The sequence below is a fragment of the Podarcis bocagei genome, assembly GCF_964188305.1.
Source record: "Podarcis bocagei genome assembly, chromosome: 12".
NCBI lineage: Eukaryota > Metazoa > Chordata > Lepidosauria > Squamata > Lacertidae > Podarcis > Podarcis bocagei.
In genome coordinates, this window is record NC_138137.1 from 36183047 (window position 1) to 36199020 (window position 15974).

Sequence of the window (15974 nt, forward strand, 5' to 3'; positions counted from 1 at the left end):
TTGGGGGTTTTCTTTACTGGGCGTGGCCTGGCTGTCTTCTGGGAGTCATCTTCATTATTGGCCTAGCCACATACTCCATTCATCTCTTCTTGCCAGTACAGCTGACATTTCCAGGAGCTGTATTTGCCAATGTGGTAATCTCTCTTTTTTTGTTGGGAGGTGAGTTTAGGAAGACAGGATTATGTCGTATTCATTCAAATACCTGCATTATTATAAAGTACCAGATCTCTGCATTAAATATATTACAAAGGAACACATTTGTCCCAGAACATTCTTCACATTTGGACTCCACCCTGTTTCTCCACTGAGCTCACACAGCAAAGATGAATGTTAGGTTACTTCGTTTTGTTTTGAATACAATCCTGCAAGGTCCTTCCAACAGTGACCTGGCCCAAGGTCCGCCAGTGAACATGGCAGAAACCAATGCCACCCTGTGACAGCAGTGGCCCAGAGTTGAGGGGGATAGTTGTGAGGTTTTTTGCTGTATGCCATGCTTACTACCAAAATCGTGAGGGGTCTGCAGAGTCATATGAAATTGTTTTGTGGGGGCCACATCAGGTCCCTGGGCTAGGACTTAGGTACCCCCGGTATACATCCACTAGTATAAATGTTATACTATGAAGCTTGTAGGACAGGGTGCAGAGTAAATATGCATTTCAACACCTCTTAGGAAGGACAAAACCACAAAGTGTCTCTTTTTGCAAGATGACGGTGAGGGATAGCGAGGAGCAGCGGCTGAGGTGTGGAGTAAGGGAGATGAGGGAAAAAAGCAGGATTCTGAGAGACTAGCTTGCCCCAAGCAAATCCCAAAGGTTCCTTGATACCACAAACAGGGGTCCTTTGCCCTACCAAGGTGTGTGTAGGGATTCTTGAATAAGTTGGCTGAAGGAAGTGCCATCTAAGTTACACCAGGTACTTTGGAGAAGAGCTGGAGAAAGTTCTCCTCAGAATATCTTCTTTGTTTGATCCCCAGGATGAGAAGAGTAACTACATATCAGAGACCTTTGTTTCCTTACCTGCTCAATGTTTACATTTTATATTCTCTTTCATCACATGATGTAAAAGCCACTTCTGGAAATGTAGCAGAATTTGAGGAAGTTTACTACCATTCATGTCCATGCTGTTTCCAGAAAATTGCAGGAGTTTTGCATTGCCATTTTCACATGGTTTTTCATGATTAAAACTCAGCTGCTCATGCGATGAAATCTGAAGCGGTATGCCAATATGCAGTTCTTTCCTGATGTTTAAAATTTAGCGTGGGATTCTGGTAAGTTAATCAGAAAGCCAAAGTTCTGTAATGCAATAGGTAATTGCAGTGTAAAAGGAACATTGCAAATTGGAACAGAAGCTCTTTCATTATAACCAGTAAAACGAATGTAATAAACCCCATGTATGAATGAAGCTTTAGTTTCTTTTTACAGGAATTATGTATATTATAATATGATTGCAGGCTTCCCATAAGCATATGTTTGACCACTGTGAGAATAGGACACTAGGCTAATTTGTCCTTTGGCCTGATCCAACAGGCTCATCTTATGTTCTTATTTAATATACTGCAATACATCCATTATGGCTCTCCAATCCTGTATAGACCACCCTTGCCCTTGAAACATAGCAAGAACGTTAAATATGTATTCTTTAATACAAGCATTCCCAAAGGTCTCAAGTAGTGTATGCATAATAGCTTTCTTAATATTTGTTGTCGACAGCATTAGAACAAAATATACAAAGCAAATTGTGTAACATCTGTGAAATCCACAAGAATTATTATGTTCTTTAATGATACACTCACCTTTGCCCCCCCAGTTTAGGGAGCCATTTAAAACAGATGGCAATGTTAATTTTAATTGCCTTGAATTTTCTTTCAAAAACGACACAACAGGTATTAAAATTGCCCCCGGGGAAATGTACAGGATTTATATGGCTGCACTGCATTTGGGCTTCTGCATTAGAGCTGTACTTTGGCCTCTGAATCACTGTCAGTGGACTTTCTGTGTTCAATTATCTCCTATGTCCACAATGTTTTCCGCAACAGTGGCAAATGGAAAGCCGGGTGTTTGGCATTGCCCCTCCCTTGCCATAGATGAATCAAGGAGGGCACTGAGATTCCATGAGAATTAAGTGATAGAATTCAAGCACACCAACCTCAGCAGCCACTTTGTAGAGTTCAAATTGCTAGTAAATAATAATAATGCTGCAACTAAAAGGAGGAATTTAAAAAAAATCCTAAATTTTTAAAAAGTTTATTTTTCAATTATAATTTTTGGATAACCAAGCAGCTTTATATAGAGAAAGCACAGAAGTGTTTATCTGGCACTTTTGGATAGTACATAATAACTTTTGCCCGAACTCTCTAAAACACACATTCAGTCCACTTGCTTGGTCCATAGTCCATGTTACTTCAGCCTATATACACCATATTTACAGTCATTGCAACTATCTTCTTGGCTACTTTCGGGTTTTCGTTTTTCCAAAGATGTCCTCTAGCCTATCTTTGCTAAACAGAATCCACAGTACACACCATAACTAGGGAACACACTGCGGTGAAATGAGGAGTCCCATCAGCACAGACATTAGATGGCATGCAGTTCTTAAAAGAAAATGTAAAGCTTTAGAAAGAGAAAGAAATCTGAATATTCAAGGCGCTAGCAAAAAGAAGGGGCTGTTCATTGTTCCTGTAAAAAAGGCACTTGGGAGTGGGGGATTGGAACCAGAGGAATCGCAGCTGACTTTAAAATTCAGTTTGGCTTCGTTAAAAAAAGGCTCTTCAAAATACCAAGAGATTCTACTCAGGCTTTTGTGTAGGTAAAAATCAGTTGCTGAGCAGACTTATCGTAAGGACATAAAATGTTTAACAACTACCTTGTACATAGGTAAGAAAAGCATAGTTTACGCAAAAAAAGGTTACTAAAAAGCAGCAATGCATAGCCTTCCTTGGAGATAATGCATATCGGTAGACGTCAAGTGTCAAAAAGTCTAATGAAAGATACCCTTTCAGTAGCACTGTCATGATACAATTGAATTTAAGAAAACGCAATGAAGTTTCACATAGATCCCTTTTCGGGGAAATCTGAGGTCATAATCCGCCATACCACATGCCAAACATGTCCAAATGTCCTTGATGGCTGATGTCAAGTAAATGGAATCAAGAGTCACACTCTCGTAGGAAGCGTCCCTCGCGCGGCCTCTTCAGAGCAACTATCTGAATCTGCACAGTAATTCTTTGCACTTCCTCCATTGCCCCCCACCCTGAGGGTTCTCCCCCCGCCGACTTTTTCTCCCCCCTTCCACAGACAAACTGAGAACATCCGCCGAAAGAACTATTTGGCAACTTTAATACTCCCCTGGGTCGGTGGGGGAAAAGATGAATGAACCGCAGCTCACTTGAGGTTGAACGTCATCAGTGGCCTCTCCTCTCGCTTTTGCCAAGGACTCTTCTTATGTTCTCCTTGATCGTCGTCGTCATCATCATCCTCGTCGTCTTCATCATCTTCAGCTTCGTTATGGACAGTCATTCCGTGCTCTGGGCTCGTTAAGGGCTCTGGTGAACTTTCCACTGTTCGTTTTAGCGTCTCCTCCTGCAGGCTGGGCAGCTGGCTGCCTGTCCTCCTGCTCCCTGCCTCCAACAGGCACCTTAGAGTACTGTCTTCCGGACTGCAAACAGCTGTACCGCATTCGCTGCCACTTTGGTCCATATCATCCAGATACACAAGCTGCGTGTAAGCTGTGCTGTCGGGAGCTTTCTGCTCCTTCTGCGGATGTACCTGAACTTGCAGGTGGGTTTGGTGCAGGGACAAATGATCTCCCCTTCCCCTCCGGGCAGATTTGGGCTCGTTCATGTCCACCCCAGAATCCAAGCTGGCGTCGTTGCTTCCGTTCCTCCCAGCTCTTTGAAGATCGATGTACGAATGTCTGACGTGAGCGTTGGAGCGCCCATCGAGAGAAACAAACCAGGCCCGAGGATGAGGTAAGGGCTTGCCTCCTCCTAGCTCCATGAGAGCTTTCTCTGTAAGAAGCTGCACTTCGCTATTCATCTGCGCCAAAGAGGCGTCGTTGAGCGATGCCGGAATGGATACAGATTCAGACATTGAGACATTCTGGGTGCTCCATTCGCTTGCTCCAGCTTCTTGCAAATGCTGCTGAGATATTGCTTGAGCGGCCAGCTGCTGGGGCTGCATCTGTTGCTGCGAGTGCGGGAAGAGCTGAGAATGAGGGCTCGATAGTTCCGCCTGGAGCCTTTCTATGTCGATCTGCTGGTCGGTGGGAACAACCAGAGGCTGGCTAATGTAAGGATGTTCTCCGGGAAGTTTCATATAATGGCCTGGAATAACCAGCGTAGGCAATACTTTTCTGTAAACACTGTCATTAACCTGATCAACAGAATTACAGCAGACCAGCTGACCTGGCCGAGGGAAGGAAGTGGGTCTCTCGAGGTGGTCAACAGAGCGAGACATCATACATTCACTGGGCCTGCAGTCTAGCAGTTCTGTTTCGGGTGCTGAAGGGATGGGGTACAGTTGCTCCTGAAGATTGTATTTACTTCCTGTGGAAATATGGTTCATGGAGGCCTGCTCTGGCTTCTCAAATAAAGGCCGAGTCAACATTGCACTGTAACTCCTCCTGTGATCTTCCTTGTCAGGGGAGTCATACCCTTCTGATGCCTCCATAGATTTCCTGGGGTTTATAGGAAAGCTATCCACTGATTTAAGGTAGTCTTTTCGCAGAGTGTCGCTAGAGGCCATGTTCTCCAGAGACATGCGGCTCTGATCCTTCTCCTTATGGGAAAGCAACTCTTCTCGGGAACTAAACTCTTGCGAGGTGCTGTATGTGTGCTTGAGCATGGGAGTGTGCATATCTGCTTCCCCCCCCGGACACACTTTCTCCATGCGCACAGCGCCCATCAGCTCCTTGTGGCCGGAGGACTCTGTGTGTCCATTGCTGGCAACGGACAACCCGCCAGGAAATTCCGACTCGCGGCGCGAAAATATTAAGTTGAGGTGGGACATAGAGGTCGACTGATCCTTCTTAGCGCCACTAAGCGTTGAGGACAGCTGCAGTTTCTTATGACGTGGCTTCAGACACTTTCGCCTATCATAAAAAGAGAACAAAAATGGTTAGCACCTGCAACAAGATACTGTCTTTTGTTAAGTGAATGCTCCTATTCAGGGTTCCAACCTGACAGCTCTGCAGAGAACAGGTTTTCTTAGTGGTGGCCCCCTGTTTGTGGAATGTTCTCCCTAGAGAAGCATGCCCATCACAATCTTTATCTGTTTTTGGTTGCCAGGCAGAAACATTTTTATTTACCCAGGCTTTTGGCCCTTAATTTGTATATTTGTGGCCTATTTTTGTGCTCATCTTTTTAGTAGGGCAGGTGAGGCTGGATTTGCCTGTACATTTTATTTCTATATATAGTCGTGCCTTGGAAGTCAAACAGCTTAGTTCCCGAATGTTTTGGTTCCTGAATGATGGAAAACCGGAAGTGACTGTTCCGGTTTGCAAACTATTTTTGGAAGCCGAATGCCCGATGGGGCTTCCGTGGCTTCTGATTGGCTGCAGGAGCTTCTTGCAGCCAATCAGAAGCCGCACTTTGGTTTTTGAACATTTTGGAAGTTGAACAGACTTCTGGAATGGATTCCGTTCAACTTCTAAGGTATGACTGTATATATATGAACAGAGCCAGTGTGGTGTAGTGGTTAAGAGCGGTAGTCTTGCAATCTGGGGAACCGGGTTCGTGTCTCCGCTCCTCCACATGCAGCTGCTGGGTGACCTTGGGCTAGTCACACTTCTCTGAAGTCTCTCAGCCCCACTCACCTCACAGAGTGTTTGTTGTGGGGGAGGAAGGGAAAGGAGAATGTTAGCCGCTTTGAGACTCCTTAGGGTAGTGCTAAAGCGGGATATCAAATCCAAACTCCTCTTCTTCTTCTTTTATTTTATTCTCTATTCTTTTAGTAAAGGTAAAGGGACCCCTGACCATTAGGTCCAGTCGTGGCCGACTCTGGGGTTGCAGCGCTCATCTCGCTTCATTGGCCGAGGGAGCCGGCGTACAGCTTCCGGGTCATGTGGCCAGCATGACCAAGCTGCTTCTGGTGAACCAGAGCAGTGCACTGAAACGCCGTTTACCTTCCCGCCAGAGCGGTACCTATTTATCTACTTGCACTTTGACGTGTTTTCGAACTGCACGGTTGGCAGGAGCAGGGACCGAGCAACAGGAGCTCACCCCGTCGCGGGGATTCAAACTGCCAACCTTCTGATCAGCAAGTCCTAGGCTCTGTGGTTTAACCCACAGCGCCACCCGCGTCCCCCCCATTTAAGTTGCTGAGTCACTTTTGTGAAAAGAGACATCATGATGATGATCATGATGATGATAATAGTATTCCTAAATGTCTGTGCTGCTTTTTATCTTATAAAAGTTCCCTTGGAATAAATCAACTACTTATATTTTCATTAATTTCACATGTTAAAAGGGGGAAAAAAAGATGATTCTTTTTAACATGTGACCCTCCAGTGAGCTTGTTTAGGTTCACTGGGTTGCATCCAAAACTGTCCTTCTGGATGTGGAAGCCATCCATCCTCTGCTTTCAGCAGTCTGTCTTGGGAGTTTCTCCTGGCTAGAATATTGTGTGAGGTGAAGGTTTCAAAATGCGGGAAGTCTTTGTAAGTAAAGGAGGTTTCGTCACAGCACAAAGAGTCACCAGGTAACATGCTGAGGGTGACGGCAAAGATGAGCGTTAGCATGCCCGTCCACGCTCTGCCGTTTCCATGTGTTGGCCTAAGGTGTTTTTATAAGTATGGCTTTTAAATGCTGCTTTTACATATAATTTATTGCTGCTGCTTTTTGTATTTAATGGTGTGTTGTTGTTGTTTTTTGATATTGTTGCACTTTTGTAAGCCACACTGAAAAGTCCTCAGGAGAGCTGGGAATTAAATAATACATAATGGCAATCAAATCTTCCTTCAAACGAAATCCTTTTTCTTCCATTGCTGTTCTTCCCTTTGAAAAGGAGGCCCTCATTTTGACTAGGGGCATATCACATGCGGTTCCCTCACTGCAAGAAGTGAAGTTACAGGGAACCAGGCAGAGGGCCTTCTCGGTAGTGGCGCCCGTCCTGTGGAATGCTCTCCCATCAGATGTCAACACCTGACTTTTAGAAGACATCTGAAGTCATCCCTGTATCAGGAAGTTTTAAATGTTTGATGTGTTACAATGTTTTATGTGTTGTAAGCCGCTCAGAGTTGCTGGGGGAAATGCAATCAGATGGGCGGGATATAAATAATAAAATTAGTAGTAGTAGTAGTACAGTGGTACCTCGGGTTACAGACGCTTCAGGTTACACACGCTTCAGGTTACAGACTCCGCTAACCCAGAAATAGTACCTCGGTTTAAGAACTTTGCTTCAGGATGAGAACAGAAATGGTGCTCCCGGCAGCAGGAGGCCCCATTAGCTAAAGTGGTGCTTCAGGTTAAAAACAGTTTCAGGTTAAGAACAGACCTCCGGAATGAATTAAGTACTTAACCCGAGGTACCACTGTAGTAGTATTCAGAATGCCTGAACAGAGCTCATAACAGGGAACCGAAATCCAAAGGCGTTCTTTTGCTTGACTATTATGGCAGCTGGTATACGTATCACTGCACCATCTGCAAGTGTTTGTGGCAAAGCACCATTTCCCCCCATTGCAAAATGAAATGGCAAACAATAGACATGAAGTTGATGGCTTTGGATGCCTCTCCTCCAGTTATACTACGGTGCCTGTCACCTTAAGCAATTGAAACAGATCGTAAGGGGAGATCAGGATGTGGAGTGCTGAACTGGGACCAAGATCGCTATTACAAAGTGCTTCCCTTTCTAAAGATAACTGCATATGATTTAAATGAAATTGATAACCCCCTTTTGTAAAGCCAGCCTTTTGTAACATGGGTAAAACGGGTGTGACTCCTAGTTCCCCATTGTGCCCCTTTTTATACCACAGAGGAAAGAAAATTTAAGCAATTTAAGAAATGGGCAAGTAGAGGGTTGCACAAAATGCATAATCTATTCAAACCTAATCAGTTACTGGCTCAACTAGGGGACATTGGTCTGAATTAGTTTCAGATGGTTCATACCCAATCATTTAATTCTTGTTTTTATCTCACTCAAGGTGCTCCTAGAGATCTAATGGTTTTTTCTTTTTCTTTTTGAGAGCTTCTGTGCCAAGAGAGAGAAAATTTAAAGGATCACTCATCAGGATGGAATGCTTCTTTCCCCCCTAGTATTAAAGCAAAATGGGATGATCTCTGTACACAAACTGAGGAAACACAGTGGAGATTATAGACTTAATTTCCTCCCTATTGGCAGCCTGCAGGCTTTGAGACAGCAAAACATTTGCGCCAGAAATCCCCATTCATGCTGCAAGGATGGTGGTTCAAAGGTACGAGAGTTAGCTTTAGTAGAAAAGCTAACAGAAGTGAGTCGAGTTAGAAGGGCAGCAAAATCAATACACTTTCATAGGGACTTCATATCCTCTTACCATGGTTACATCAAGACTAAGTTGGACTGTGAAACTTCGAGAGGCCCCCAAATCATTTTGACATGACCTCCTGCCCAAACATCTGTGGTCCCGATATTGTGACTTACTGCTATGGACCATAATATGCTCAGGATACGAAGACCCTTTTAGGAAGTATGAGATGGACAATGTAGTAGTTACATTGCAGTTTTAGGTTGAAAAAAAATTTTTTTAAATGGATGCTTGTAATGTAGGATGGAAAATTTACCGGAAAACTCTTAAAGAGTTTTTTTACCTGCAGTAGTACAAGAGGAGGCACAGTAAAACCAGAAGTATCAGAGCCATCCCTCCTAGAATAGCCAAAAGAAACACTGTGTGGTAAGTGCTTATGTCCTGGGTTACAACGGGACCTAGAAGAGAAAAAGTTGAAAAGGCTGAAGAAAAGCAATCCAACCAATACAGAGCCTTCCAGTTCCCCTTTGAGTGAATATTTAAGGGACAGGCTGGTTCTGGGTCCAAGTGTGCACCCCTCCCTGCCTTGGAATAGGGGCAGAGTTTCAAATTTCAGTGGCGCCCTCTGTGATGCTACAATTCAGTGCCCCCAACTCTTGCACCCCATTCTACATTATTGTCGCGGCGCCGGCACCCAGCGCAGCTGAACCAATCATGCTATCCTAAAACCACCTCTGCTCAGAGGGGGTCCCCTGTAGGTGCTTCTGCAGGCGGCAGGAGTGATGCCACCCACGCCAGACAGTGATAAGATGACGACCATTCATAATTCCCACAATGCCCCAGAGCAGTAGTACGCTGGGAGGGCCTTGTGGGTAATTAAAATGGCGGGTGCACTGATACTATAGTGAAACACACAGGCCCATCCACAGCATGGTGTGCAGATATATATGGAACGAAGAAAAGAAAACTCTCATTTCACCTGGATTTGTGGGGGACATGGCTGCAACCCAGTATCCCAGCTGTGGGGCAATATACGTCCAGGTCATCTCGCTTCCTTCTTGTTCTACGATGCCCAAGCTGCTTTTCAACCATGTTCCTGTAACACAGGGATTCAAAATGTATTTAGGAACACCATACAAGGAAGGCTGAACAATTCTGTGCATTGACACAAGTCACTTCGTGGCGAAAGGCCTTGTTTGAGGTGGTTTTTGTTTGTTTTGCTTTGTTTTAAAATAACAGAGAGACCAAGGCTGCAGCTGTATTTCTCTTTTACGTGGCCCTTCAGCCCCAATGAAAACAGTGTGACTTGTTTCTGAGTAAGCATGCAGAGGATGGTGCTATGAAGACAAAAGTTGGTCGTGATGCTAAATGAGTCACATGGAAACACATTAGCTGAAGAACAAGAGAGTTAACAGAAGATGAAGGGGGCTCAGCTGGGAAGTAAGATTTGACCCTTTCCTTGGTTCCAACCAAAATCCAAGCAAAGATGGTATTGGCCAGGGAGAGACAGTCCCCAATGGGCCACAAAGGCATTTAGCATTATAATATCAATATTTGGAGTTTATGACAGGAGCTGTAGATGCAGTTCCTGTACAAACATGGATGCAGCGAGTGGTCTTCTAGGAAGGAATTAATGGAGGAAAAGAGCAGCCCCAGTGATCAAAATCCACGTTAGCGCAGGTCATTAAGGCTGCAATCTTATGCACACTTACCTGGAAGTAAACCCAAATTAGACACAATGTGACTTACGGGTATAAGAGTGTTCTGTTGGTGTCTCTCAAACCAATGGAGCTACATGTTTATCACATATGAGCAACAGCGGCAAGCTTTTAGCAAAGGGAGGTGTGTGCACGCGTCCCATTGTTTTCAATTTAAAGAATGTAGCACAAATCAACCATCGTGACTTTTAGGCAGAGTTTTATTAAATGAGTGCAAGTAGTTTTGCTTTCCACCAGCAGTGGGCGCCAAAACTAACAAATAAGGAGGGAAGCAGGCAAAGTACCTGGAGATGAGCTCAATTCAAGTTCTGCTGTATTCATTACCGTAGTCCAGGAGACAGCAAACTTTTTCAGCAGGGGGCCGGTCCACTGTCCCTCAGACCTTATGGGGGGGCCAAACTATATTTTTGGGGAAAGAATGAACGAATTCCTATGCCCCACAAATAACCCAGAGATGCATTTTAAATAAAAGGACACATTCCACTCATGTAAAAACACACTGATTCCCAGACTGTCCATGGGCCGGATTTAGAAGGCGACTGGGCCGGATCCGGCCCCTAGTTTGCCAACCCATGCCCTAGTCATTTTCTTTGGTGGGACGACTCCTGCACACTTCTCAAAAATCATATAAACGGGGGCTGTGCCACCATCACGATCACTTGGAATTAGAATTATATCCTTGTGCTGCAATTGTATTTCAGATGGATTAACGTTACCATCAACAAAACCAGGGATATTTGAGTAACTTGGGAATGCAGAGCCAGCCTGTGCCCAGCTCCTCACTGAATGCTGATAAGATCTCGTGGATGACCAAAGGGAATCATTAATTTTACAGCTCGGGCAAAATCTGAGTTTACGTCAGGACTGATATTCCGCCCGCGGGGGTAGGTGGAGAGGGAGGACTTGCATCCTCCCTGACTCACGTTACACTTCATTAATACAAACAAAATCCTTCCCAACCCTCTTTTAAAAGTTCTTTGTTGCTGCCGCTGAGTGAATTTTGTCCCTGAGCAGTGCAGGCATCAAAGGAGCCAAGCGGAGGTCACACACACAAACAAGCTTTTAAAAGTAGAGTTCGGCCATGGTTCCAGCTGAATTAAGGAATGGGTCAGATCACTTTGCATTTGCCAACAAAAGGAAATACTGTACCCGTGGAGGAAGGAGGTAGCCAACAAAAGAGGCTGTCTTCCTGCATGTACAATACTCATTTATTCCGCCCGCCTGCTGTTGCTCCTTAACATTTGGGCTGCTGTCAGGAACACCCCTCAGAACACAAAGCAGTCCTGGTTAGGGCAGCGCTTTCTCTGTGGGAGAGGGATTTGGGTGGGTGGGGTTGCAGCCCCTCAGATGTTGCTAGACTCAAACTCCCACCATCCCTGACTATTGGCCGTGTGGGCTCAGGCTCATGGGAGCTGGAGTCCAGCAACCGCTCTAAAATAGAGAATTGTTTTCTTGTAGAGATGGGTGAATTTTGGTTTCGCTCAGTTTCTCACCCCCCCCCCTTAGTTCACTTTGCTACGTTTCTGCACCAGTTTGCGGATTTTTAAGAAGCAAGTCCTTGTGAAAATCCAGCAGTGTTTTAGTGTTCGTTTCTCCCAATATACAGTGGTACCTCAGGTTAAGTACTTAATTCGTTCCGGAGGTCCGTTCTTAACCTGAAACTGTTCTTAACCTGAAGCACCACTTTAGCTAATGGGGCCTCCTGCTGCCGCCACGCCGCCGGAGAACGATTTCTGTTCTCATCCAGAAGCAAAGTTCTTAACCCGAGGTACTATTTCTGGGTTAGCGGAGTCTGTAACCTGAAGCGTATGTAACCTGAAGCGTATGTAACCCGAGGTACCACTGTATACATCTTTTTATGTTTTGGTCAACATAAACATTTTGGCAGAACCATTTCCCCTTAACGAATGCATTTCTTCAGGTGATTTTTCACTAATCCATGCATTTTTATACAGGCTTTTATGTATTTTTGGTACACATTCCTTGGCTTGGGAACCGCATTACAGAATCTGGAGAAGTGAGAATTTCGACGGGTGTCTGAATTTTGGTGTGCAGATATAGTTTCAAGAAGGTGAAAACTAGGTAAGTTTGCCTGCAAATGTGAGCTGAATTGAATTTCTCCTCCACCCCTACTTTCTTCCTCACAAAAGCTGCCTCTGTTCTTATCTAGGTATCTCTGCTGGATGCATCGAGGAGGAGGAGACGGCAAGAGCTGGCGAGTGGATTCCTCCCAGCTCCCAGACAGCCCCATAATCAGTCACCCCAATTAAATCTCTCTAAGTTCCTGTAGGGAGCCACCTCCTGCCAAAAACCTAAGATGGAATCTTTTATCGTCGCCATGTTTATCTTTGAACATGCCAGAAAATGGGTCCAAAGTATAAATAGAATGCAATGAAGAGAGGGGAGGCATATTTATTTATTTATTATTTATTTGTGTGTTGTTTTTTTTAAAAAACCCTCTAAATCTCTGCCTGACAGTTTCGTATGAACTAAGACACAGCTCTGGTCATTTTATCATAATAACGCTGGCCTAAAAAAACACACCACCTAGTCACTCAATATATAAATTTTTATCCACATAGACAGCGGAACTTTTTTTTTATTAAAAAAAAAACATACTAGAATTTTCCATGGAAGTACTACAGCTGGTTTTTATAGGCCAATATCAATGATCATTTGGCACCAGCAAAACCCAGATGAGATAATGCTTTCTGATTCCGCTCCAAACATATGCTATCAATATTATAATACTTTAAAAAAGAAAAGAAAAGTGATGTAATTGTTTGTGAGGGGACAGAGTTAGCAGGTAACATCCAACCAAGGTACTTTCCTTTTCCTGTTAAGGAAGACATTATTTGTCTCAGGAAGCCTACCCAAGCAGCATGCAATTTTCATGGGTACACTTTTCTTTAAATGCTGCTTTTATTTATGTTTAATCTTTCTAATGTTAACTTTTTTAAACGTTTGCTTTTCTCATATTCTTTGTAATCCGCTTGCAGGCATATAAATATTGTTAAACAAATAAGGGAATGCTGCTCTTGCTGCAGAGAGGAAGGAAGATTATGCAGCACCTAGCTAAACTATGGCACTTGCTCCCACAGGAAGCAGCGAGGGCCCCCAACCTCAATGGCTTTAAAAGAAGATGAGACAAACTCACAGAGGAGAATACTATCAATGGCTACTAGCTGTGACGGTTATGCTGTGCCTCCACAATTTGAGATAGCAATGCTTCTGAATAAAGGTAAAAAAGTAAAAGGTAAAGGACCCCTGGATGGTTAAGTCCAGTCAAAGGCAACTATGGGGTTGCGGCGCTCATCTCGCTTTCAGGCCGAGGGAGCCGGCGTTTGTCCGCAGACAGCTTTCCGGGTCATGTGGCCAGCATGACTAAACTGCTTCTGGTGCAACAGGACACCGTGACAGAAGCCAGAGTGCACAGAAACACCATTTACCTTCCCGCTGCAGCGGTACCTATTTATCTACTTCCACTGGTATGCTTTCAAACTGCAAGGTGGGCAGGAGCTAGGACAGAGCAACAGGAGCTCAACCCGTTGTGTGGATTCGAACCACCAACCTTCTGATTGGCAAAAGCCCAAGAGGCTCAGTGGTTTAGACCACAGCGCCACCCGCATTCCACCAGTTGCTGGAAAATACTGGAGGAGAGAGTGGTCTTGTACCTGAATCCTGCTTGCTGATTTCCCACAGGCATGTGGTTGGCCGCTGTGAGAACAGAATGCTGGACTAGTTGAGCCACTGGCCTAATCCAGCAGACCCCTCTTATGTTTTTAAGAATAGCAATTCTTCTATACCGGTATTTTTCGCTGGTATATTCTGCCGCACATCATTGACCCAATAATGCTGCATTAATGGTGGATTTATATTACATATTATTCTGTTTTATTAGTTGTTCTGCAATGCTTTTCCAATGTTACCACACGGTTGCTGTTTGGAAGGGCACCCTTGCATTATACAGCGCAGCTAGGGCTAAAAAATAAACAAGTGGGGTTATTTGTGGTATAACAAGCTGCAGGATTTCAGCAGGAAGTTACGGGACAGTTACGGTGATAGGAAACAAGCTAATGTGTTCAAGCCCCAAACATTTGAAGGCACAAGCAGTATTGAAAGTGGGATTGTGTAGAACTGCCATGAAACCACAAGCACGTATTAAAAATGTGTGTCTGGAGGGGCCGTACATCTACATTGAGTGACTACGAAGCCCCCTGACACATTCAAGAAATGTTTAACCAATGCGCAAGTGATGCCCCATGGCCATAATAATAATAATAATAATAATAATAATAATAATAATAATAATAATAATTTATCACTTGTAGCCCACCCATCTGGCTGGGTTGCCTCAGTCACTCTGAACAGCTTCCAACAGAACATAATACACAATACACCAGACATTAGAATCATAGAGTTGGAAGAGACCACAAGGGCCATCGAGTCCAACCCCCTGCCAAGCAGGAAACACCATCAGAGCACTCCTGACATATGGTTGTCAAGCCTCTGCTTAAAGACCTCCAAAGGAGGAGACTCCACCACACTCCTTGGCAGCAAATTCCACTGTCGAACAGCTCTTACTGTCAGGAAGTTCTTCCTGATACAGGGCTGTCTTCAGATTAAGTGTGTTTGTGTCTGGGTTGGGGGAGGCCAATGCACACATGCATCTCTGACTGTGCTGTACAACAGGACTATGTGCCCAGATCTTCAGAGGCCCTTCTTCAGCAGTATGCTACCCAACAATGTGTGATAGGTGAATACTACACAGACGGCCTTTTTGGTGCTGGCACCCCGGTTATGGAAAACCTTCCCCAGACAGATTTACCTGGCACACACGTTATGGATGTTTGGGCACCAGGGAAGAGGTTTTTGTTTCCCAAGGTGTGTTAAAATCTTGCTGCTGGTTTATAAATAACCTTGCTTTGCATTGGTTTTGCTTTATTTGGTTTGGATTTTGTTTGTTTGTTTGTTTCAATCTTTATGGCTTAACATTTTATTGTGAACTGCCCAAATAATATCAGTTATTGGGTGGCATATGAAAACTGTTAGTAAAAAACACAAAAGGCAATGTCCTCCCTTCTGAAAACAGATGAGCATGCAGTCTTCAGGAAAGCACATAGGAAAAACTACCAAGGCCATCTACGGCATAAGAACCCCAAAGGAATTGCAGAGGAGACTCTGTAGCATATGCTACCTTTCCCCAGGAATTCAGATGGAGATTCTCAGTTCTTAAGAGTGGGAGGCAGACCTCCCTAAGGAGATGTTTATAACTCCTACAGAAAGTCTGAACAAAACTGAAGAATTAAAATAGCAAAGGGGTGGGGGGAAAGAGGAAGAAGGGAAGAGGCAGGAAAAAGATAAAGCCATTGTTAAATGCACAATTGAATGTCACTTAAAAAATGATCGCTGTGATTTTGGCCTTGTCAAAGAGCCCTAACTCACTTAGGTACCACCAACCACATGTAAAAATGCCTAGGGCACAATTTAGCCAACCTCCTGGTCCCATTTATGGCATAGATCATGCCCAAAGTAAATGCAAGCCTCTTGTTTTGAGAGTGGCCACATTTGCCATAAGCCAGGAAAATTGGTTTGCCTTGTGATCCTAAGACTGGCCTAGGAAACAACTAGAAGGTAGTTCATCTGCCCTATCCAAAGCCCTGCTGGTCTCTCTCCAGGGTTAGAGGAGCTGATCAGAAGAATCTTTATTTGCGTCAGCCACCAGCCATAGCAATTAAACAAAATGTAGTGAAGACAAGAGGTGAAAACTTAACTATACAAAATATGTTTTGGAGGTTTACATCAGTAATCAAATAATAT

At 44.2% G+C, this 15974-nt stretch overlaps 1 protein-coding gene across 3 annotated transcripts in view; it reads right to left on the minus strand.

Annotated features, from left to right (window-relative positions):
* Positions 1–2227: 2227 nt before the first annotated feature.
* The window catches only part of FAM171A1 (family with sequence similarity 171 member A1), a 78686-nt gene continuing 64939 nt past the window's right edge, over positions 2228–15974 (minus strand). For all 3 annotated transcript variants that reach the window (XM_081163185.1, XM_081163184.1, XM_081163186.1), the window contains 3 exons: positions 9416–9532; positions 8780–8894; positions 2228–5088 (listed from right to left, as the gene is read on the minus strand). In XM_081163185.1, coding sequence (XP_081019311.1) covers positions 3381–5088; positions 8780–8894; positions 9416–9532 — 1940 coding nt within the window. In that variant the 3' untranslated portion in view covers positions 2228–3380. The remainder of the gene's footprint in view (positions 5089–8779; positions 8895–9415; positions 9533–15974) is intronic.